The sequence below is a fragment of the Scyliorhinus torazame genome, chromosome 5, assembly GCF_047496885.1.
Source record: "Scyliorhinus torazame isolate Kashiwa2021f chromosome 5, sScyTor2.1, whole genome shotgun sequence".
In the NCBI taxonomy this organism is placed as follows: Eukaryota; Metazoa; Chordata; class Chondrichthyes; order Carcharhiniformes; family Scyliorhinidae; genus Scyliorhinus; species Scyliorhinus torazame.
Window position 1 is genome coordinate 132,894,389 of NC_092711.1, and position 24,626 is coordinate 132,919,014.

The 24,626-nt window shown below is 51.3% G+C and overlaps 1 protein-coding gene across 1 annotated transcript in view; it reads left to right on the forward strand.

Moving 5' to 3' along the window:
* Positions 1–240: 240 nt before the first annotated feature.
* mettl17 (methyltransferase like 17) overlaps positions 241–24,626 on the forward strand; it is a 33,389-nt gene continuing 9,003 nt past the window's right edge. The window contains exons 1-6 of the mRNA XM_072501357.1: positions 241–342; positions 448–601; positions 5,094–5,243; positions 18,946–19,051; positions 20,016–20,097; positions 23,687–23,760. Coding sequence (XP_072357458.1) covers positions 298–342; positions 448–601; positions 5,094–5,243; positions 18,946–19,051; positions 20,016–20,097; positions 23,687–23,760 — 611 coding nt within the window. The 5' untranslated portion in view covers positions 241–297. The remainder of the gene's footprint in view (positions 343–447; positions 602–5,093; positions 5,244–18,945; positions 19,052–20,015; positions 20,098–23,686; positions 23,761–24,626) is intronic.

The window sequence follows — 24,626 nt, forward strand, 5'->3', positions numbered from 1 at the left end:
GGCGCTCCGGAGCCTGGCGACTCTCTCATACAGATCCTCTTTCTACACCTCCCTGCGACGGATTTTCTTTTCATTCACTAAAGGATCTGTTTTGAGCGGCACATGCAGAAAAATACCTTTCACTGTACCCCGGGACCACGTGACAATAAACAAATCCAATCCAACTCATGCGGTGGACCGATCTGCTATGGGACAGGGCAGAAGCACCATCAGGCCCCTCCCCCTCCTTCACCCCCGGAACCTTTACTCAGGGTTGGTGAGGCGGGGGGGAGGTTTCCGAGGTGACGCACGGTTACCATGGCGGCGGGCCCAGGTCGATTTAGGATGTGCGGCCTAGTGCGGGTAAGGTCGCCGCCCGCGGCTGCATTTCTCGCTGTTTCCGCCCGCCCCCCGCCGGTATGTTTGTTCTGTCTCACTCGCTCTCTTTATTATTATTATTATTTGCAGCCTTTCAGCAGCAGCCCGGCCCAGCGCCTGGGGGAAGAGGCCCGACGCCTCCCGGAGCAGCAGGTCCCGCACCGCCGGCACCCGGGGATCGGCCACCTGAAGACCATCCGCCTGCCCCAGGAGCTCTCGCAAGGGGTTCGCCTGCTGCTGGAGCGTAAGGAGTTCGGGGTTCCCTTCGCTGGAGGGTTCAGCTGGGATGGAGGCGCCGCCGGCTGGCTGGCGGCGCATGCGCGGCTGCCTCTCTTCACACCCTCCGCCTTCCCGTGGCTGCAGGTCCTCCGGGCCGCCGGGTGGCGCTGCGGGGGCCGGCGGACACCTCCCCGGCGCCGGGGGGGTACCAGTCCTCCCCGCCGCCGGGTGGCGCTGCGGGGCCGGCGGTCGTCTCCCGGGGCGCAGGCGCGCACGAATGCGTCCGCGGGCTGACAGCTCCTCCCCGCCGCCGGGTGGCGCTGCGGCGCCGGAGGCTCCCCGCCCCTCCCAATTTGAATCCCCCATTCCTGATGGACCCCAACAAGGTCAAGGAGGCCATTCTTGCTCTTCCATTCGGCATTTACTCTTTGAGACTCAAACTCCCCCATTGCTCTCTCCCCCCAACCCTGCCATTGTTCTTATTCCCCTTCCATCATTTAATTCTATTAAATATGATACCAAAGGAAGATCAAGAAACTGATAATTGTAGATTAAGCTAGTTTTTTTTGTCGGTGCAGGCTCCATAGATACATAAAAGATCGGAGCAGGAGGAGGGATTTTGGCTCTTTGAGCCTGCTCAGCCATTCATCACAATCATAGATTATCATAGAATTTACAGTGCAGAAGGAGGCCATTCGGCCCATCGAGTCTGCACCGGCTCTTGGAAAGAGTACCCTACCCAAAGTCAACACTGCCACCCTATCCCCATAACCCAGTAACCCCACCCAACACTAAGGGCAATTTTGGACACTAAGGGCAATTTATCATGGCCAATCCACCTAACCTGCGCATCTTTGGACTGTGGGAGGAAACCGGAGCACCCGGAGGAAACCCACGCACACACGGGGAGGATGTGCAGACTCCGCACAGACAGTGACCCAAGCCGGGAATCGAACCTGGGACCCTGGAGCTGTGAAGCAATTGTGCTATCCACAATGCTACCGTGCTGCACAATCATGGCTGATCATCCACTCAACAGCCTAATCCTGCTTTCTCTCCATAGCCTTTGAGCCCATTCTCCCCAAGTGCTGTATCCAGCCGCCTCTTGAATATATTCAAAGTTTTACCATCAACTACGTCCTGTGGTAATGAATTCCACAGGCTCACCACTCTTTGAAGAAATGTCTCCTTATCTCTGTCCAAAATGGTTTACCCTGAATCTTCAGGCTGTGACCCCTGGTTCTGGATGCACCCCTCATTGGTAACATCTTCCCTGCATCTACCCTGTCTAGTCCCGTTAGAATTTTATAAGTCTCTATGAGATCCCCCCTCATTCTTCTGATCTCCAGCGAGAACAATCCCAACCTGAAAAAAATGAAAATCGCTCATTATCACAAGTAGGCTTCAAATGAAGTTACTGTGAAAAGCCCCTAGTCGCCACATTCTGGCGCCTGTTCGGGGAGGCTGGTACGGGAATAGTCTGGTACCTAATCAATCTTTCCTCATATGACAGTCCCGCCATCCCTGGAATCAGTCTGGTAAACCTTTGCTGCACTCCCTCGAGAGCAAGAACATCCTTCCTCAGAGAAGGAGACCAAAACTGAACACAATATTCCAAGTGTGGCCTTACCAGGGCCCTGTACAATTGCAGCAACACATCCCTGCTTCTATACTCAAAACCTCTCGCAATGAAGGCCAACGTACCTTTAGCCTTCTTTACCGCCTGCTGCACCTGCATGCTTACCTTCAGTGAATGGTGCACAAGGACACCCCAGGTCCCGTTGCGCACTCCCCTCTCCCAATTTACAACTGTTCAGGTAGTAATCTGCCTTCCTGTTTTTGCTTCCAAAGTGAATAACCTTACACTTATCCAAATTATACTGCATCTGCCATTGGTTTGCCCACTCGGCCAACCTGTCCAGATCATGCTTTAGGATCCCTGCATCCTCATCACAATTCACCCTCCCACCTAATTTGGTATCATCTGCAAACTTTGAGATGTTACATCTTATTCCCTCGTCCAAATCATTGATATGGGCCGAAGAGCCTCTTTTCTGTGCTTTATCATTTCCCTAAAATTCCTACACTGCAGGAGGAGGTCATTTGGCACATCGAGACTGTACCGACCCTCCGAGAGAGCACTCTATTGAGGTCCACTCCCCCACCCTTTCCTGCAACCTAACCTGCACATCCCTGGAGGCCGATGGACACTTTTAGCATGGCCAATCCACTGAACCTGCAGGTCTTTGGACTGTGGGAGGAAACCAGAGCACCCACAGGATACGCACGCAGACACGGGATGGATGGCACAGTGGTTAGCACTGCTGCCTCATAGCGCCAGACGCCCGGGTTCCATTCTGACCACAGGTGATTGCATGGAGTTTGCAGTTCAGTCCAAAGATGTACAGGTTCGATAGTTGGCCATGCTAAAATTGCTCCTTAGTGTCTAAAGATGTGTCGGTTTGGTGGGGTTTCGGGGATAGGGCGGGGGGTGTAGGCCTCGGTAGGGTGCTCTTTCAGAGGGTCGGTGCAGACTCAATGACCCAAATAGCCTCCTTCTGCACTGTAGCAATCCTATGATTCTTATGAACGTACAAACTCCACATAGACAAGGCTAGAAATTAACCTTGGTCCCTGGTGCTGTGAGGCAACAGTGCAACCACTGTTCCTTCAGTGTCGCTGGCTCAAAATCCTGGAACTCCCTCCCCGACAGCTCTGTGAGTGTTACCGAAACTACATGGAGACTGCAGCGGGTTCAAAAGGTGGCTCACCCACCACCTTCTCAAGGGGCAATCAGGGATGGGCAATAAATGCTGGGCCCAGCCAGCAACGCCCCATATCCCAGAAAAGATTGTGTGGAAAATAGTGTTCGGCCACCGTAACGATCTTCTCTGTAGCTCAGAACTGTATAACTCACAGCTTTTCTTGGAGAAGCCCCTTTGCTTCACATTAAACTCTGCTTTCAGTTCACCGGTTATTTCCAGCACTCTGCCTTTAGTTATGGGCCAGGGTTTAGAGAACCCCAAAGTGGATCATGGAATGCACAACTTTTACTAGATTGTGGTATGGGGAGCACACGGCCCACTCTACAGGTGTGGTACAGCAGAAATGGAAAAGTATTTTTTAAAGCAAAACAATGTTTATTCTATGAACTCAAGTTAACCTTTTTAAAACATACAGTGGACATCTTAGCAACCATCAATTCAAGTACAACCCCCAAAGAATACAACACTAAGTAATCCTTTAAGCTTTCCTTCTAACATCCATAAGACTTAAAACACCTTTTAACAGAAAGACATCAGGCTTAACTTCACTACTGAGAACAGTTACCACGTTGAAATCAGCAAATGAACATTCATAAGCTTGCAGAGATTCACAAACATCCTGCTGTGATTGCAGCTTCTCCAAAATTAAAATGAAACCAAACCCACCCTGCAGCAAAAAGCCTAAAGCGAAAGTAAAAAGTTGACAGACAGCCCAGCTCCACCCACTCTCTGACATCACTGCAATAATAAACACCCATTTCTTAAAAGTACTCTCACTACAGATATTTATATACACACCCATTTATAAACACCCATTTTTTAAAGATACTCTCACTGCAGATATTTATATACACACCCATTTATAAACACCCATTTCTTAAAGGTACTCTCACTACAGATATTTATATACACACCCATTTATAAACACCCATTTCTTAAAGGTACTCTCACTGCAGATATTTATATACACACCCATTTATAAACACCCATTTCTTAAAGGTACTCTCACTGCAGATATTTATATACACACCCATTTATAAACACCCATTTCTTAAAGGTACTCTCACTACAGATATTTATATACACACCCATTTATAAACACCCATTTCTTAAAGGTACTCTCGTATGACACTTTTCTATAGAGAGCATTGGTCTGTTCACATCAGCCTTCTCCGCAGAGAGCTGGTCGGTTGTAGACTCTGCACAGCCTGTAATGATTCTCCTGTACATAGATTCATACAGGCTCCCTGCCAGTTCAAAAACACAGCCTTACTGGAGAAAACAGAGAGGAGATCGGACAGCAGTCCTTCCTCGGGTCTGCCAGGTGTCAAACTGAATCCAAAAACACAGCCGTTGAAGCTCTGAAGAATTCCAGCAGACTCTGATCCAATCACCACCTGTTACCGGGCACAGCACAGCCCTTTGGGCCAAATCAAACAGAGTCATCACTGATGCTGGCCAATCGCTGTTATTGGTGCTGGTCCATCTGCAATCACCAATTTAAACTGGATCCTTCTGTTTGAATTAAAAGCATAGGCTTTGCCTTAAAGTCACAGGTCCATTAAACATCCATGGATCAAAAATGCAACGGCAAAAATAAAAGAAAGTGGGAATAAGGGAATGAACAGGAACAAACAAGGAACCTTACAATAGTCCCTCTGTTTCCTTGTGTTTGGAGAGGGAGTGGGGTGAAGCATGGTTCCATGTTGGTAACCCGCTTTGTTTCTTTGGTCCTTGCCCTCCGACCCACAGAAACCCCCATCAGGCGGATGGAAGAAAGCGCCCGGGAGCTGAGCGACTTTCTGTGGAGCCGCAAGAGGGCGATGGAGGCCCGGGAACTCCAAACCCGGGCCCAACACCTATGGGAAAAGTTAGCGGGGAGTGCACAGCGCGACCGGACAGGTAATGGAGCAACGTCATTGGCTGGAGTGTGCTTCCTCATGTTGGGAAGGGGGGGGGGTTTGTGGGGAGGGACAAGTTTGATTCATGATTGTCTCATCTCTCCCGTCTTCCCTCTCTGAACTCATCCTGTCCATGAGACCCACCTCGTGTCCATCTATCCTATCTCCACTAAACTGTGGACCACCAAATGATCTCCTCCAGGTCCCCTATGTTAGCCAGTACTCTTAACGATTCTCTGCCTTCAGGTATATTTCCCTTCTCCTCTGTTACTGTTGCAGAGTGTTCCTATTAGCCTACCTCCTATGTAGTTGTTTTACTGGCGTCTGTTGAGGGTTCTGAGCATGTGCGAGCCTTGGGCGGGCCTTTGCAGCCTACAAGAGGGTGACCTGTAAGCAAAACCTGTTTTACTAGAGCTCCTGTTTTCATAATTATTACTGTTCTGCTGGTTACTGTTATTGTTAAACTTCGCTATTTATTTATATAAAGAAGTTGCTCCTTCTAAACAACGCATTCGTTGTAGTATCGAGTTACCACAGTTTCCATGACCACCAACCCCCAACACCCGCCAATTAAAATACCTACCGTTGACCCCTCTGTCACTGAAACTGCTGTTCCATTTCCAATCTCCCTTTGCTCTCCGAGCTCCTTGGACGCATTGTCTCCTCCCAAATCCGTTCCCGCCCTTCCCAGAACTCCGTATTCGAATCCCTCCAATCAGATTCCCGCCCTCTTATCGAAGTCCCCAACCACGAGGCCGTGACAGAGGGTAAACGTTCCCTCCTCGTACTTTCATGCCCCCTCCCGCAGCCTTCGACGGGGCGGACCGCAGCATCCTCCTCCGACGCCTCTCCACGGTTGTCCGGATGGGTCTCGGCCTGCTTCTGTCCTTACCCATCTCATCATTGCCAGAGAATTGCTGGCAACGGCTTCTTTTCCTGCTCCCTTACCCCTAATGTCCCCTGAGAATTCATCCTTGCTTCCCCCCCCCTCACCCCCATTCCTATATACAAACCACTCAATTTGGTGGGAGGGTGAGCTGTGAGGAGGATGCAGAGATCCTTCAGTGTGATTTGGACAAGTTGAGTGAGTGGGCACATGAATGGCAAATGCAGTATAATTTGGAGAAATGCGAGGTTATCCAATTTGGTAGCAAAAACAACAAGGCAGACTACCAGTGCGGTAGATAACGGGGAGCCAATGGATGTGGTATATCTGGATTTCCAGAAAGCCTTTGACAAGGTGCCACACAAAAGGTTGCTGCATAAGATAAAGATGCATGGCATTAAGGGTAAAGTAGTAGCATGGATAGAGGATTGGTTAATTAATAGAAAGCAAAGAGTGGGGATTAATGGGTGTTTCTCTGGTTGGCAATCAGTAGCTAGTGGTGTCCCTCAGGGATCAGTGTTGGGCCCACAACTGTTCACAATTTACATAGATGATTTGGAGTTGGGGACCAAGGGCAATGTGTCCAAGTTTGCAGACGACACTAAGATGAGTGGTAAAGCAAAAAGTGCAGAGGACACTGGAAGTCTGCAGAGGGATTTGGATAGGCTAAGTGAATGGGCTAGGGTCTGGCAGATGGAATACAATGTTGACAAATGGGAGGTTATCCATTTTGGTAGGAATAACAGCAAACGGGATTATTATTTAAATGATAAAATATTAAAACATGCTGCTGTGCAGAGAGACCTGGATGTGCTAGTGCATGTGTCGCAAAAAGTTGGTTTACAGGTGCAGCAGGTGATTAAGAAGGCAAATGGAATTTTGTCCTTCATTGCTAGATGGATGGAGTTTAAGACTGGGGAGGTTATGTTGCAATTGTATAAGGTGTTAGTGAGGCCACACCTGGAGTATTGTGTTCAGTTTTGGTCTCCTTACTTGAGAAAGGACATATTGGCACTGGAGGGTGTGCAGAGGAGATTCACTAGGTTAATCCCAGAGCTGAAGGGGTTGGATTACGAGGAGAGGTTGAGTAGACTGGGACTGTACTCGTTGGAATTTAGAAGAATGAGGGGGGATCTTATAGAAACATATAAAATTATGAAGGGAATAGATAGGACAGATGCGGGCAGGTTGTTTCCACTGGCGGGTGAAAGCAGAACTAGGGGGCATAGCCTCAAAATAAGGGGAAGTAGATGTAGGACTGAGTTTAGGAGGAACTTCTTCACCCAAAGGGTTGTGAATCTATGGAATTCCTTGCCCAGTGAAGCAGTTGAGGCTCCTTCATTAAATGTTTTTAAGATAAAGATAGATAGTTTTTTGAAGAATAAAGGGATTAAGGGTTATGGTGTTCGGGCCGGAAAGTGGAGCTGAGTCCACAAAAGATCAGCCATGATCTCATTGAATGGCGGAGCAGGCTCGAGGGGCCAGATGGCCTACTCCTGCTCCTAGTTCTTATGTTCTTATCAGTCATGATCATAATGAACAGCGGAACAGGCTGAAAGGGCCGAATGGCTTCTTCCTGCTCCTATTTTGTATGTTTCTATGAATTAGATGCAGGCGCATCGGCCCCTGGAACCCCTCAGTAAGACCATGGCTGACCTGATTTGTGGCCATCTCCCAACTTTTCCTGCCTTTTCCCCCCCCCCCCCCAATAACCCTCAACTCCCTTTGTCAGTCAAGGTTCTAGTAACCCAGGCTTGGAATGTATTCAGTGACCCGCAGCCTCCGCTGCTTCTCTGGGGGAGTCGATTCCACAGACTGGCCTCCCTCTGAGAGAAGAAATTCCTCCTCATCGCCGAATTCAATTGGAGACCCTCCACCACTTATTTTTCAACTAGGTCTCCCGTAAGGATCAACATCCATTCAGCAGCCGCCCTGTTCAAGCCCCCTCAGGATCTCATTTGCTTAGTCAGCTCACCTCACGTCCTTTCTAAACTCCAATGGGTACCACCCCAATCTGTCCAACCTTTCTTCAACAGATTCCTTCACACCAGGAATCAGTCGAGTGAACTGCTTCTAATACATAATAGGCTCCCAGACCAGGCCTCAACAGTTGCTAGGCTACTGGACAAAGACCTCCATATTTAATTTAATTTTGTAAGACTGTGAGGAAAGAAAAGCTCACTCCAGGAGTGATTTCACACAAAAATAAATAGGGATTGTGGTATATCAAAACAAACTTTATTACTAACCTACGATTAAACTAACTTTAACATCACACAAGAAATAGCTTTCAATTTCCAGTAAACATTGTTTAACAATAAAATGAAACACTGAATCGTAACTGCTACCTTTTATCTCCACTCAAACAAAACCCATTTGCAGTCAAAATACACTTTTAAATATATTTAGCCGACTCAGGAATACTTGCTGTGAAGAGACATCTTGGCTAAATGAGAGAGAGATTGAGAGACCTTTCAGGAAATGAGCTTGCAGATTCTTGCCTGTGTCAAACAACTGTTTAACCTGCCAGCCTTTTCGGAAACTGCTGTTTTGTTCACAAAAAGTTTTTTTTAACTTGACTGTTTTGGGTGAAGCTGCTGGTCTGTCGAGATTCCAATCTTTAACTGAACCGAAACTCAACTCCTGACTCCTTCAGTCCCTGGCTCCTGCCATGGACTACATTATCTTACTAAAGCTAAACACAGTGCCTCTAATTATCTGCTCCCCAGGGGACGTTCTTCATATAAACAAAATTCTGTTAGCCCAATGTTTACGATGCCTTAATTATCCTTTGGAGCCAAAGTGTTTCTTGACTTGTAAACCAAGATAAAAAAAATAGTACTGCAGCAGTCAAACACATGCTAACCCAGGCTTTTAATGCTCATTGCACCAAATACATAGAATACAATATACCTGAAATTCTGACATTCATCACATGCAATAATGTCCTTCCTTAATTGAGGAGACCAAAGCTCTGCAAAGTACTTCAGATATGGTCTCCACCCACACAGCTGCTGAAAACTTCCTTAACTGTTACACTCCATTCCTCTTGCAATAACGGCCAACGTTTGCCTTCCTAATTACTTGCTGGAGCCACGTGCTAACATTTTTGTGATTCACATACCATGGCACCCAGATCCCTCTGCACCTCGGGAGTTCTGCAGGCCCTCCCCCTTCAAAATAATGTACCACAGTTTGCACTTTCCGCATTGTATTCCACTTGCCTCTTATTATTTCCCCCCCCCCCCCCCCCCACCACCTCTCGCTCACTTAACCCACCTACACATCCTTTCGCAGACCCCTTACGTCCTCTTCACAACTTACTTTCCTGCCTACCTTAGTGTCGTCAGCGCATTTAGCAACCATATGTTCGGCCCTTTCATCCAAGTCACGAATGCCGATTGCAAATGGTTGAGAGCTCCGCGCTGATCCCTGCGGCGCCCCACTGGTTGCAGCTTGCCAACCCGAAAATGACCCGTTGCTGTCCTCTACGAGCGGCAACTGACGAAACAGACAAATCAGTCCTCACAAGAAGAGTTGAATTAATACAGCCTTTATTTAACACAGCCGGACTTCTTTTTGAACAGTTACATAAGTTTCAAGACTCAGAACTTGAACAAAAATACTACCCGCCAGAGAGAACTTGACCAGGCTCGCTCTGGAGGGTGTCTGCTGTAGGCTCCTAAACGCAGGGTCCGATCTTGTGAATGTTGACCCCAGGATGGGCATTGAATCTCGAAAGTCCCTGCTATTTTAGGATGTTTTAGCTTGTAGTTTATAGTTCATTCAGACAAACAATCCAACAGCCCACAGGCTTTGAAAGAGAATTGTCCTTAATGTTCCAAAACAAAGTGTGATCAGCAAAACGTCCATTTGCAAGCTGCCAATCTGTCTGTTCCCATGAAATTTCATTCTGCAGAGAGGCAGGTTTTCACCCTCTCCAGATTAATAAACCCTGCCATATCGTTGATCCAGGATTCCACCAGCATTGTGAAATTAAGCCTATGCAGGGCCCCACAGCTCCTGGCCACCTGGACCCCCAAATACCTAAAGCTTCCTCGTAAAAGTCCCTGAAGACCCCATTGATGCCAACCCCACTCCGCACCACACTCCCTCCCCTATCCTTAACTCCCCCGATCTCCCTAGCTGCGTCCCGCTTCCGAAGCTGATGCGCCAGCATCCGACTTGCCTTTCCCCCATATTCATAAATCGCCCCCTGGGCCTTCCTCCACTGCGTCTCCGCCTTCCTGGTGGTCAACAGGTCAGATTCGGCCTGGAGGCTACACCTCTCCCTCAACAGTCCCTCCTCAGGCACCTCCGCATACCTCCTGTCTACCGTCACCATCTTCCCCACCAGCCTCTCCCTCTGTTCTCTCCTCTCCTTGTGAGCCCTAATGGAGATCAGCTCTCCCCTAACCACAGCCTTCAGCGCCTTCCATACCATCCCCATTCGGACCTCCCCGTTATCGTTGGCCTCCAGGTATCTCTCTATACTTCCTCAGACCCGTTCGCTCACCTCCTCGTCCGCCAACAGCCCCACCTCCAAGCGCCACAGCGGCGCTGGTCCCTCTCCTCCCCCAGCTCTAGGTCTACCCAATGCGGGACATGATCCAAAATGGCTATCGCGGAGTATTCGGTATCCTCTACTCTCACTATCAGCACCCTGCTCATAACAAAAAAGTTGATCCAGGAATAGGCCTTATGAACGAGCGAGAAGAATGAAAATTCCCTCGCCCCCGGCCTTACAAATCTCCAAGGGTCCACCCCTCCCATCTGGTCCAGCTCCTCCAGCCCAATCGGGGCCCCTAATCCCGCCACCAGTCCCTCCTCCACCTTCGGGAACCTCAGTTGGTCTAGAAAGTGGCCCATCCCTCCCTCCTCCCGTGGGGGCTTGGACCGATACAGTTCCTCATAAAAGTCCCTGAAGACCCCTCAGCACTTTAGCCGCCGCCGGCCTTTTACCCGTCCTAGACCTGGAGTGATCCAGTGCCGGATCCAACACTGTGTTAAAGTTCCCCCCCCATTATCAGGCCCCCCACTTCCAAGTCCGGGATCCGACCCAACATGCGCCGCATAAAACCCGCATCGTCCCAGTTCGGGGCGTACACGTTGACCAGCACCACCCTCTCCCCTTGCTGCTTACCACTTACCATTAAGTACCTGCCACCATTATCTGTCACAATGCTCGACACCTCGAACGACATCCTCTTTCCCACCAAGATCGCCACCCCCCGATTTTTGGCATCCAGCCCTGAATGAAACACCTGACCTACCCACCCCTTCCTCAGTCTTACCTGGTCTGCCACCTTCAGGTGTGTCTCCTGGAGCATGACCACATCCGCCTTCAGCCCCTTCAGGTGCGCGAACACCCGGGCCCGCTTGACTGGCCCGTTCAGTCCCCTTACATTCCAGGTTATCAGTCTGTTCAGGGGGCTACCCGCCCCCCCTCCCCCACCGACTAGCTATAACCCCTCCTCGGCCAGCCACGCCCGGCCCGTTCCCCACGGCGGCAGACCCCCGTCCCAACCCCTTCTACTCGCTCCAGCTCCCACTCGACCATACCAGCAGCAACCCGGTTCCCCCCCCACCCCGAGCTAGGACCCCTCCTAGCCGCATTACTCCCCCCATTGCACTCCCGCAAGTCAGCTGACTCCTGCTGATTCCGGCCTCTCCCGCTTCTCCTTCGACTCCTCCCATTGTGGGACTTCCCCTCCCCCTCTATTACCCACCAGCAGGACTCCGCCTCCCCCTTCCATCCCAAGCGTGGGAAAAAAAACACACTTCCCCGCCCCCTCCAGCCTTCAGCGCGGGAAAAAGCCCGCGCTTTCCACCTGCCTGGCCCCGCCTCCTCTGGCGCAGCTCCTTTTACAGGCCCAGTCCCCTCACCCCCGACTCGGGCCTCCCCTCCCCACGGGGCCCCATCCCCCCTACCGGCCATCCACCCCCTACTCCGTTTACTTACCCCCCTCCAAGAGCCCACCTGACAGATCCAACCAAAACAGTGCCCAACCCACCCTAACCACCCTCACCGAAACAAAAATAAACAAGAACAAAGAACCCCCCCCTCAAAATGTAACTCAACAACAACAATCCCCGACCATCCCCACCCCCGACTCCCCATCCCGACCCTCAGTTTGTGTCCAGCTTCTCGGCCTGAACAAAGGCCCACGCCTCATCCGGGGACTCAAAATAATGGTGCCGGTCCTTGTAGGTGACCCACAGTCGCGCCGGCTGCAACATGCCAAACTTCACCTCCTTCCTGTGCAGCACCGCCTTCGCTCGATTGTACCCGGCCCTCCTCTTCGCCTCCTCCGCGCTCCAGTCCTGATATATTCAAACCTCCGCGTTCTCCCACCTGCTGCTCCTCTCCTTCTTGGCCCACCTGAGCACACACTCCCGATCAGCGAACCGATGAAACCGCACCAGCACCGCCCGCGGAGGCTCGTTAGCCTTGGGCCTCCTCGCCAACACTCTATGGGCCCCTTCCAGCTCCAGGGGCCCCTGGAAGTACCCCGCTCCCATCAGCGAGTTCAACATGGTGACCACATAAGCCCCCATGTCCAACCCCTCCGGGAGGCCCAGGATCCACAGATTCTTCCGCCTCGACCGATTCTCCATCTCCTCGAACCGTTCCTGCCATTTCTTGTGGAGCGCTTTGTGCGCCTCCACCTTTACCGCTAGGCCCAAGATCTCGTCCTCATTATCTGAGATCTTTTGTCGGACCTCGCGGATCACCACCCCCTGGGCCATCTGAGTCTCCAGCAGCTTGTCAATAGAAGCCTTCATCGGCTCCAGCAGGTCCGCTTTGAGCTCCCTGAAGCAGCGCTCGATAACCTCCTGCTGCTCCTGCGCCCACTGCATCCCCGCCACCACCTTGCTCTTCTTCCCTCGCACTTTCTTTGGCTTCACCACCACTTTCCTAGTCGCCCCGCTCCTGGTCCAAGCCATACACTGTCGGGGGAATGTTACAATCTTCTTCCCACACCGGGAAATGTCGAGAAAATGCTGTTGGGGGCCCTGAAAAGAGCCCAAAAGTCCGTTCCAAGCGGGAGCTGCTGAACGTGCGGCTTAGCTCTGTATAGCCGCAATCGGAAGCCCCTGAAGCCATCACATCTACTTGTTCCCCTTTAACCCACCCTGTTGCCCCACCATCCAAGGACGCTGGTAAATTTGTGGAAGTTGATTTCCCTTTCACAAAGCCACGTTGACTCCACCTCATTGCGTTCTGATTTTCCCAAGCATCTTGTTATTACTTTAATAATGGACCCTGGCATTTTCCCCAAGGACAGATTGTCCGACTAACGGGCCTATAGGTTTCCTGCTTCCTGTCTCCCTCCTTCCACGTTGCATTTAGACCATTAAGATATAGGAGCAGAATTAGGCCACTCGGCCCATCGAATCTGCTCTGCCATTCAAACATGGATGATATGTTTCTCATCCCCATTCTCCTGCCTTCTCCCCATAACCCCTGATCCCCTTATTAATCAGGAACCTATCTATCTCGGTCTTGAAGACACTCGGTGATTTGGCCTCCACAGCCTTCTGCAGCAAAGAGTTCCACAGATTCACCATCCTCTGGCTGAAGAAACTCCTCATCATCTCGGTTTTAAAGGATCGTCCCTTCAGTCTGAGGCCGTGTGGTTTTCCAATCCATTGGGACCTTTCCCGAATCTAGGGAATTTTCGGATATAAGAATCCCCACAGTGCAGAAGCAGGCCATTCGGCCCATCAAGTCTGCACTGACCCTCCTAAAGGGAACCCCACAAGGACCTCCTTTCCCGCCCTATCCCCGTAACCCCGCGTATTGATCCAGGCCAATCCACCTAACCCGCACATCTTTGGACTGTGGGAGGAAACCGGAGCCCCCGGAGGAAACCCACGCAGACACGGGGAGAAGGTGCAGACTCCGCACAGACAGTGACCCAAGCCGGGAATCGAACCTGGGACCCTGGAGCTGTGAGTGCCGCCCTTGGAAAATTTAAACCAATTTCTTTCGAAAGCTAAAAGGTGCCATTTTTGACGAAGTCCATCAGGACCCGGGGGAACTTCTCAACCTTCAGTTCAAATAATTCTCTCAGTACCCTTTCCCTGGTGATTGTTATTGTTTTAAGTTCCTCTTGCACCCCCTCTTTCACCTTTTGATTTCCCAGCATTTCAGAGATGTTATTTGTGTCTTCCACAGTGAAGACAGCCACAAATATCTGCTCAACACATCGGCCAATGCCTTATTCCCCATTGTTAATTCCCCCAGACTTGTGCTGTAAACGACCCACACTTACGACAGCTACTCTCTTCCTTTTTAAAATACCTCCCAGTGTGCGCGTGGGTTTCCTCCGGGTGCTCCGGTTTCCTCCCACAGTCCAAAGATGTGCAGGTTAGGTGGATTGGCCGTGATAAATTGCCCTTAGTGTCCAAAATTGCCCTTCGTGTTGGGTGGGGTTACTGGGTTATGGGGATAGGGTGTAGGTGTTGACCTTGGGTAGGGTGCTCTTTCCAAGAGCCGGTGCAGACTCGGGCCGAATGGCCTCCTTCTGCACTGTAAATTCTATGATAATCTATGATGACCTGTAGAATCTCTTACTGTCTGTTTTCTACCTAGCTTTCTCTCGTACTCTAATTCCTTGCTCCTTATTTTGTTCTCAATCGCTCTTTGCTGGTTTATAAGTGAAGACCACAAGACGGAGGCCCATTTAGCCCTCCGAGCCTGCTCCGCCCATTCAATGAGGTTGTGACCGATCTGATGTGATAATTCTTGTGATGAATGATATCTGTATACACATGTACCTTTAATGCGTAGGCCCCTTTAAGACCGGGTTTGGAACCCTGGGGGACTCCGGCTCCGCCCCCAGGAAGCTGTATATAAGGTTACGTTCAGTAGGCAGCGTGCAGTGAGCACACTTCTCGGCAGCTGTCTGGTTCTCTGGTAATTAAAGCCTTTGTATTATCAAACTCATCTCCTGAGTCGTAATTGAGGGTCTCAACTCTACTTTCCTGCCTTATCCCCATAAACCCTCGATTCCCTCACAATGTTGGGGGTTTATTACAGGCCCCCCAACTGCCAGCGGGAGATAGAGGAGCAGATAGGTAGAGAGATTTTGGATAGGTGCAAAGTAACAGGATAGTTGTGGTAGGGGATTTTAATTTCCCCTATATTGACTGGGACTCACTTAGTGCTAGGGGTTTGGATGGGGCAGAGTTTGTAAGGTGTATCCAGGCAGGCTTCTTGATGCAATAGGTAGTTAGTCCAACTAGGGAAGGGGCAGAACTGGATCTGGTATTGGGGAATGAGTCTGGACAGGTGGTTGAGGTTTCAGTAGGAGAACATTTTGGGAGTAATGATCACAATTCCATAAGATTTAGGGTACTTTTGGACAGGGATGAGAGTAACCTTCACGTTAAGGTGCTAAACTGGGGAAAGGCAAATTACGAGAACATTAGACAGGAATTGAAGAATTTGGATTGGGTGCGGCTGTTGGAGGGTAAATCGACATCGGACATGTGGGACTCTTTCAAGCGATAGTGGATTAGGATTCAGGAAAGTAAAGTTCCTGAGAGAATGAAGGATAAGCATGGGAAGTTTAGGGAGCCTTGGATAACGAGGGATATTGTGAACCTCGTCAAAACACGGCTTGGGTCACTGTCTGTGCGGAGTCTGCATGTTCTCCCCGTGTCTGCGTGGGTTTCCTCCGGGTGCTCCGGTTTCCTCCCACAAGTCCCGAAAGACGTGCTGTTGGGTGAATTGGACATTCTGAATTCTCCCTCTGTGACCCGAACAGGCTCCGGAATGTGGCGACTGGGGGCTTTTCACAGTAACTTCACTGCAGCGTTAATGTAAACCTACTTGTGACAATAAAGATTATATATTTTTTTTTTAACGCATTTTATTCAAACGTGTATCAAAGTAGTTACAGCAAATAAACACTCCGGCAAACATTCTTCCCAACATTAAACTATAGTTTCTTTTGTGCAGATTTCCCCCCCCCCCCCCCTCTCCTTGCAATGAACAGCTCCTCAAACACGGTCACAAACGTCCCCCACCTTTTCTCAAACCCCTCTGCAGAGCCCCTGAACTCATACTTTATCTTCTCCAACCGCAGGAAGTCGTACAGGTCACCCAACCAAGCTGCTACCCCCGATGGCGATGCCGACCGCCACTCCAGTAAAATTCACCGCCGTGCAATCAGAGAGGCGAAGGCCACGACATAGTCTTTCCTCCTCTCCATGAGCTCCGGCTTCTCTGAAACCCCAAATATCGTCACCAAAGGGTCCGGGTCCACCTCCTCCTCCACTATCCTGGCTAAGACCGCGAACACTCCCGCCCAGGATCTTCCCAATTTTACACAACCCCAAAACATGTGCAGGTGATTCGCTGGCCCCCGCCCACACCTCTCACACTCAACTGCTACCCCCTGAAAGAACCCACTCATTCTCACCCAAGTCATATGCACCACCTTAAACTGTCTCAGACTCATCCTTGCACAAGAGGAGGTCCCGTTTGCCCTTTGCAGTACCTCACGCCATACTCCCCAATTGATCTCCATTCCCAACTCCGCTTCCCATTTCTCCTTGATCTTCACCACCCGTTTGCCGCCCTGCTCCCCCAGCCACTTATACATATCCCCAATTCTTCCCTCCCCTTCCACATCCGGAAGCTGCAGTCGCTCCAGCAGGGTGTATCCCGGCAATCTAGGGAGCCCCCTCCAGACCTTTCGTGCAAAGTCCCTAACCTGCAGATACCTGAACTCACTCCCCCTCGGCAGCTCTACCCTCCCCCTTAGCTCTTCCAGACTGGCGAACCCTTCCTCCAAATACAGATCCCTCACCTTGACCAGCCCCACTTCCCTCCACCTCCTGTATACACTATCCATCCCCCCGGCTCAAACCCATGATTCTCGCACAGCGGCGTTAGCACCGACATCCCTTCCACCCTAAAATGCCTCTTCAACTGATCCACATCTTCACCGTGGACTGCACCACCGGGCCCCCTGAATACCTACTCGGAGCCATTGGCAACGCTGCCGTGACCACAGCCCTCAAACTGGACCCCTTACAAGGTTCCTCCTCCACCCTAATCCACTCTACCCCTTCTCCTTCCCACCACCGCCACACCTTGAGTACATTCGCCGCCCAATAATAATGAAACAGGTTTGGCAACATCAATCTCCCCTGCTGCCTCTGCCTCTGTAGCAGGGTCCTCCCCACCCTCGGCACCTTCCCCGCCCATACAACGTCAGAGATGATTGTGTCCACTTTCCGAAAAAAGACCTTTGCTATTTGCTATAAAGATCGGGAGAGCCTGAAAGATAAACAAGACCCTCGGCAGAATATTCATTTTCACCACTTGGACCCTCCCCGCCAACGTCAAGTGCAGTGCATCCCACCTCTTAACATCCTCCCTGGCCTCCTCCACCAGCTTCGTTAAGTTCCACTTATGGAGCCCCGTCCATTCCCTCGCTACCTGAATCTCCAAATACCTAAACCTATCCCTCGCTCCCGTAAATGGCATTCCCCCTAAATTAGCCCGCTGTGCCAGCTCATTCACAATAAAGATTATTATTATAAAAAAAGAAAAAGGAGACTTTTGTATGGTTTAGAAGGGTGGGGACAGTCGGAACCCTTGAGCAGTATGAAGAAAGTAGGAAGGTACTTAAACGGGAAATTAGGAGGGCTAGGAGGGGTCATGAAAAGTCCTTGGCAAGTAGGATTAAGGTGAATCTCAAAGCTTTTTATTCACATGTAAAAGGGTGGCCAGGGAAAGGATAGGACCACTTAAGGACAGTGGGGGGAATCTATGTCTTGAGCCAGAGGAAATGGGCAAGGTACTAAATGAATACTTTTCATCAGTGTTCCCTAAAGAAAGAGACTTTGTGGGAGATGATTCTTGGGTAGGATGCGTGGACAGTCTGGACCATGTGAACATCGAAAAGGAGGAGGTATTGGGTCTTTTAAAAGATATTCAGGTAGATAAGTCCTGCGCCGGATGGGATTTACCCCAGAATACTGAGGGAAGCAAGGGAGGAAATTGCTGGGGCCTTGACTGACATCTTTGTATCCTCATTGGCTACAGGTGAGATCCCAGAGGACTGGAGAATAGCTAATGTGGTACCGCTGTTTAAGAAAGGTAGTAGGGATTATCCTGGAAACTATAGGCCGGTGAACCTAACGTCGGTAGGAGGTAAATTATTGGAAAGAATTCTCAGGGACAGGATTTATACCCATTTGGAAACAAATGGACTCATTAGCGATAGACAGCATGGTTTTGTGAAGGGGAGGTCGTGCCTCACTAACTTGATTGAGTTTTTTGAGGAGGTGGCAAAGATGATTGATGAGGGGAGGGCGGTGGATGTTGTTTACATGGACTTCAGTAAAGCTTTTGACAAGGTGCCTCATGGTAGACTGGTACAAAAGGTGAAGTCACACGGGATCAGAGGTGAGGTGGTAAGATGGATACAGAACTGGCTCGGTTACAGAAGGCAAAGGGTAGCAGGAGAAGTCTCCTGCAGCCCCCACAACTCTCCGATACCTCCGCACTCCTCCAATCCCGGTCTCAGGCATCCAATGATATTTAATTGATCTGCCATTGGAGGCCGTGCCTTCAGCTGCCTGGGCTCCGAGCTCTGGAAATCCCTCCCCCCCCCCTAAACCTGTCCTTGCCTCGCTCCCTCTCTCTCTTTCTCTCTCTCCCTACCCCCCCCCCCCACCCCCACCCCTCTCTTCTTCCCCTCTCCCCTCCCTCCTCGCTCTCTCTGTGATTAAAAAGGCAGCAGATTCATGCACCGGTGCCTGGGCCTGAATTGCTTCCCGTCCGCTGTTCCAGAATCGGCCTCCGACGCCCACGGGGACCAGCAGCAGCGGGAGGAGCGACTGCGGGGGCGCGTGCTCGCTGAGCTGCGACAGACCACCCACCGCTGGAAGCCAGTCAGGTGAGTGCGAGGGGGGGGGGGTCGGCCGTGAGGTGAAACGCTGCCGCGGTGAATCAGGGGAAGGCTGCGGCGTATCTGCAATGCCACCGGGCCGGTAATCCAGAGGGCCCCAGGCTGGTACCCCCGCCCTCAGCATCCACGTAAAATTGCACTCAATTGTCCCCTCAATGGACCCAACTTCACTTCTTGCTCGGCGGCGGCCATGTGCAAGAGTCGGGACGCGCCTCCCACGCAATTGTGCCTGCTTTCAGATCGGGCGCCCAGCAACGGGCAATCCTGACCCTAATCCCGGTAATGATGATCCTGACAACAATCGCGGGTCGCCCCCTTTAGGGAAGGGGGAAATCTGCTGTCGTTACCCGGTCTGGCCTACATGTGACTTCAGAACCACTACTAATTCTCCCCCCCCCCCCCCCCCCCCACCCAACACACAGCAATGTGGTTGACTCTTAACCGCCCTCTCGTCCCCTCCTCCAAAATGGCCGAGCGAGTCGCCCTCAGCCCGAAGACGACGACGGGAGCCCGGGGGGGGGTAACAGATGCTGGGGCGCCGCCAGCGGTTCCTGCTTCCCTTAAAGGAATGGAAGGTAAACGTTAAACATGGCCCACTCAACCCCAGCAACCAGGCCGGTCGAGATGCCTATACCCCGTGAAACATTTCTTCTTTAAACCGTGTCGTACCCACTTGCAGTTATACCACTGCCCGGAAAGGCCCGGAGCTTCAACAGCCGTGTTGTGTCGGCTGGATGTTCGACTGCAGTGTCATCACAGTGAGCCCTCCCTCTTTCCTAACCCCATCAGAAAACAGGAGAACTTGATCAGGGTTGGATTTCACCCCCGGGGTGATCGAGGGGATTTGTGGGGGGGGCGGGGGGGGGGGGGTTCTAATTTCTCTGTGCTGCGTTTCTGATTGGGATTTCTGTACCAAAGTCTTCATCTTTTCACTTTCCTTGTTCCCCATCAGTTACGACGCACATCTGAGTCAGGTTTACGTGGCGGCAAGACTCGACGGTGGATACGCAGCGGTAACGAGAGTAATGCACGAGGCGAGTCTGTCCTTAACTCTGTGCTGTACCTGTCCTGGGAGTGTTTGATGGGGACAGTGTAGAGGGAGCTTTACTCTGTATCTAACCCCGTGCTGTACCTGTCCTGGGAGTGTTTGATGGGGACAGTGTCGAGGGAGCTTTACTCTGTATCTAACCCCGTGCTGTACCTGTCCTGGGAGTGTTTGATGGGGACAGTGTAGAGGGAGCTTTACTCTGTATCTAACCCCGTGCTGTACCTGTCCTGGGAGTGTTTGATGGGGACAGTGTCGAGGGAGCTTTACTCTGTATCTAACCCCGTGCTGTACCTGTCCTGGGAGTGTTTGATGGGGACAGTGTAGAGGGAGCGTTACTCTGTATCTAACCCCGTGCTGTACCTGTCCTGGGAGTGTTTGATGGGGACAGTGTAGAGGGAGCTTTACTCTGTATCTAACCCAGTGTGTACCTGTCCTGGGAGTGTTTGATGGGGACAGTGTAGAGGGAGCTTTACTCTGTATCTAACCCTGTGTTGTACCTGTCCTGGGAGTGTTTGATGGGGACAGTTTGGAGGGAGCTTTACTCTGTATCTAACCCCGTGCTGTACCTGTCCTGGGAGTGTTTGATGGGGACAGTGTAGAGGGAGCTTTACTCTGTATCTAACCCCGTGCTGTACCTGCTCTGCGAGTGTTTGATGGGGACAGTGTAGAGGGAGCTTTACTCTGTATCTAACCCCGTGCTGTACCTGTCCTGGGAGTGTTTGATGGGGACAGTGTAGACGGAGCTTTACTCTGCATCTAACCCCGTGCTGTGCCTGTCCTGGGAGTGTTTGATGGGGACAGTGTAGAGGGAGCTTTACTCTGTATCTAACCCTGTGTAGTACCTGTCCTGGGAGTGTTTGATGGGGACAGTGTAGAGGGAGCTTTACTCTGTATCTAACCCCGTGCTGTACCTGTCCTGGGAGTGTTTGATGGGGACAGTGTAGAGGGAGCTTTACTGTGTATCTAACCCCTTGCTGTACCTGTCCTGGGAGTGTGTGATGGGGACAGTGTAGAGGGAGCTTTACTCTGCATCTAACCCCGTGCTGTACCTGTCCTGGGAGTATTTGATGGGGACGGTGTAGAGGGAGCTTTACTCTGTATCTAACCCCGTGCTGTACCTGTCCTGGGAGTGTTTGATGGGGACAGTGTAGTGGGAGCTTTACTCTGTATCTAACCCCGTGCTGTACCTGTCCTGGGAGTGTTTGATGGGAACAGTGTAGAGTGAGCTTTACTCTGTATCTAACCCCGTGCTGTACCTGTCCTGGAAGTGTTTGATGGGGACAGTGTAGAGGGAGCTTTACTCTGTATCTAACCCCGTGCTGTACCTGTCCTGGGAGTGTTTGATGGGGACGGTGTAGAGGGAGCTTTACTCTCTATCTAACCCCGTGCTGTACCTGTCCTGGGAGTGTTTCATGGGGACGGCTTAAAGGGAGCTTTATTCTGTATCTAACCCTGTGCTGTACCTGTCCTGGGAGTGTTTGATGGGGACAGTGTAGAGGGAGCTTTACTCTGTATCTAACCCCGTGCTGTACCTGTTCTGGGAGTGTTTGATGGGGACAGTGCAGAGGGAGCTTTACTCTGTATCTAACCCCGTGCTGTACCTGTCCTGGGAGTGTTTGATGGGGACAGTGTAGAGCGAGCTTTACTCTGTATCTAACCCCGTGCTGTACCTATCCTGGGAGTGTTTGATGGGGACAGTGTAGAGCGAGCTTTACTCTGTATCTAACCCCGTGCTGTACCTGTCCTGGGAGTGTTTGATGGAGACAGTGTAGAGGGAGCTTTACTCTGTATCTAACCCCGTGCTGTACCTGTCCTGGGAGTGTTTCATGGGGATAGTGCAAAGGGAGCTTTACTCTGTATCTAACCCCGTGCTGTACCTGTCCTGGGAGTGTTTGATGGGGACAGTGTAGAGGGAGCTTTATTCTGTATCTAACACCATGCTGTACCTGTCCTGGGAGTGTTTCATGGGGACAGCTTAAAGGGAGCTTTATTCTGTATCTAACCCCGTGCTGTACCTGTCCTGGGAGTGTTTGATGGGGACAGTGCAGAGGGAGCTTTACTCTGTATCTAACCCCGTGCTGTACCTGTCCTGGGAGTGTTTGATGGGGACGGTGTAGAGGGAGCTTTACTCTGTATCTAACCCCGTGCTGTACCTGTCCTGGGAGTGTTTGATGGGGACGGTGTAGAGGGAGCTTTACTCTGTATCTAACCCCGTGCTGTACCTGTCCTGGGAGAGTTTGATGGGGACAGTGTAGAGGGAGCTTTACTCTGTATCTAACCCCGTGCTGTACCTGTCCTGGGAGTGTTTCATGGGGACAGCTTAAAGGGAGCTTTATTCTGTATCTAACCCCGTGCTGTACCTGTCCTGGGAGTGTTTGATGGGGACAGTGCAGAGGGAGCTTTACTCTGTATCTAACCCCGTGCTGTACCTGTCCTGGGAGTGTTTGATGGGGACGGTGTAGAGGGAGCTTTACTCTGTATCTAACCCCGTGCTGTACCTGTCCTGGGAGTGTTTGATGGGGACGGTGTAGAGGGAGCTTTACTCTGTATCTAACCCCGTGCTGTACCTGTCCTGGGAGAGTTTGATGGGGACAGTGTAGAGGGAGCTTTACTCTGTATCTAACCCCGTGCTGTACCTGTCCTGGGAGTGTTTCATGGGGACGGCTTAAAGGGAGCTTTATTCTGTATCTAACCCTGTGCTGTACCTGTCCTGGGAGTGTTTGATGGGGACAGTGTAGAGGGAGCTTTATTCTGTATCTAACCCCGTGCTGTACCTATCCTGGGAGTGTTTGATGGGAACAGTGTAGAGTGAGCTTTACTCTGTATCAAACCCCGTGCTGTACCTGTCCTGGGAGTGTTTGATGGGGACAGTGTAGAGGGAGCTTTACTCTGTATCTAACCCCGTGCTGTACCTGTCCTGGGAGTGTTTGATGGGGACAGTGTAGAGGGAGCTTTATTCTGTATCTAACCCCGTGCTGTACCTGTCCTGGGAGTGTTTGATGGGAACAGTGTAGAGTGAGCTTTACTCTGTATCAAACCCCGTGCTGTACCTGTCCTGGGAGTGTTTGATGGGGACAGTGTAGAGCGAGCTTTACTCTGTATCTAACCCCGTGCTGTACCTGTCCTGGGAGTGTTTGATGGGGACAGTGTAGAGGGAGCTTTACTCTGTATCTAACCCCGTGCTGTACCTGTCCTGGGAATGTTTGATAGGGACAGTGTAGAGGGAGCTTTACTCTGTATCTAACCCCGTGCTGTACCTGTCCTGGGAGTGTTTGATGGGGACAGTGTAGAGGGAGCTTTACTCTGTATCTAACCCTGTGCTGTACCTGTCCTGGGAGTGTTTGATGGGGACAGTGTAGAGGGAGCTTTACTCTGTATCTAACCCCGTGCTGTACCTACCCTGGGAGTGTTTGATGGGGACAGTGTAGAGGGAGCTTTACTCTGTATCTAACCCCGTGCTGTACCTGTCCTGGGAGTGTTTGATGGGGACAGTGTAGAGGGAGCTTTAGTCTGTAGGGATATTTATTCTCTTTGCCCTACGCCTGCGACATTAATGCTCTTCCTCCTGGTCACAGATTAAGAAGCGTGTCCCTGAGTTTCAGCCTCGTGCACTGTTGGACTTTGGATCCGGCGCTGGTACTGTCACTTGGTGAGTGTCGCTGACCCGATTCCTGCCCTCCCACCTCCTGCCGGCAGCATCATTTCTTGCTTGTTGTATTTACATTGGGTTTCTGGCCTTCGCCCCCTAGCCCTGGCGACCTGACGGAAATGCTGGCTCCTAGCAGCCTGTGGGAGGGGCAGAGCTGTGAGAGCCTCACGTGCGCTCACTGAAGCACACCTCCCACAAAATGTATTTCATTCCATTGGGTCATATGTGGCAGAGGAGGACGCTGTTCGGCCCATCAAGACCATGCCAGCTCTCTGCAACAAGCCCGTCTTCCCCACCGCACCAGCCACGTTCTGTGCCTCAAGTGCCCATCCAGTCTCCTTTTAAAATCGTTCATCGTCTCTCCTTCCACCACTGCTTTATTTCGCGGAGGATGTGCGGCCTCGTTGTCCGGGCCCAGCGTTTGTTGCCCGTCCCTAATTGCCCCTTGGGGAGGTGGTGGGCGAGCCGCCTTCTCGAACCGGCTGCAGTCCCTGTGTGGTGTGGGTAACACCCACAGTGCTGTCAGAGAGGGAGGTCCAGGATTGTGACCCGGCGACAGTGAAGGAACGGCCGATATATTTCCCAGTCAGGGTGGTGAGTGTGGGGCTTGGAGGGGAACTTGCAGGTGGTGGAGTTCCCCATGTGTCTGCTGCCCCTTGTCCTTCTAGATGGTAGAGGTGGTGGGTTTGGAAGGTGCTGTCGAAGGAGCCTTGGTGAGTCGCTGCGGTGCATCTTGTAGATGGTACACACGCTGCTGTCACTGTGCGTCGGTGGTGGAGGGAGTGAATGTTTGTGGATGGGGTGCCGATCAAAGCGGGGCTGCTTGGTCCTGGGGGGTGTCGAGCGGGATGGGGTTCAGCAATGTC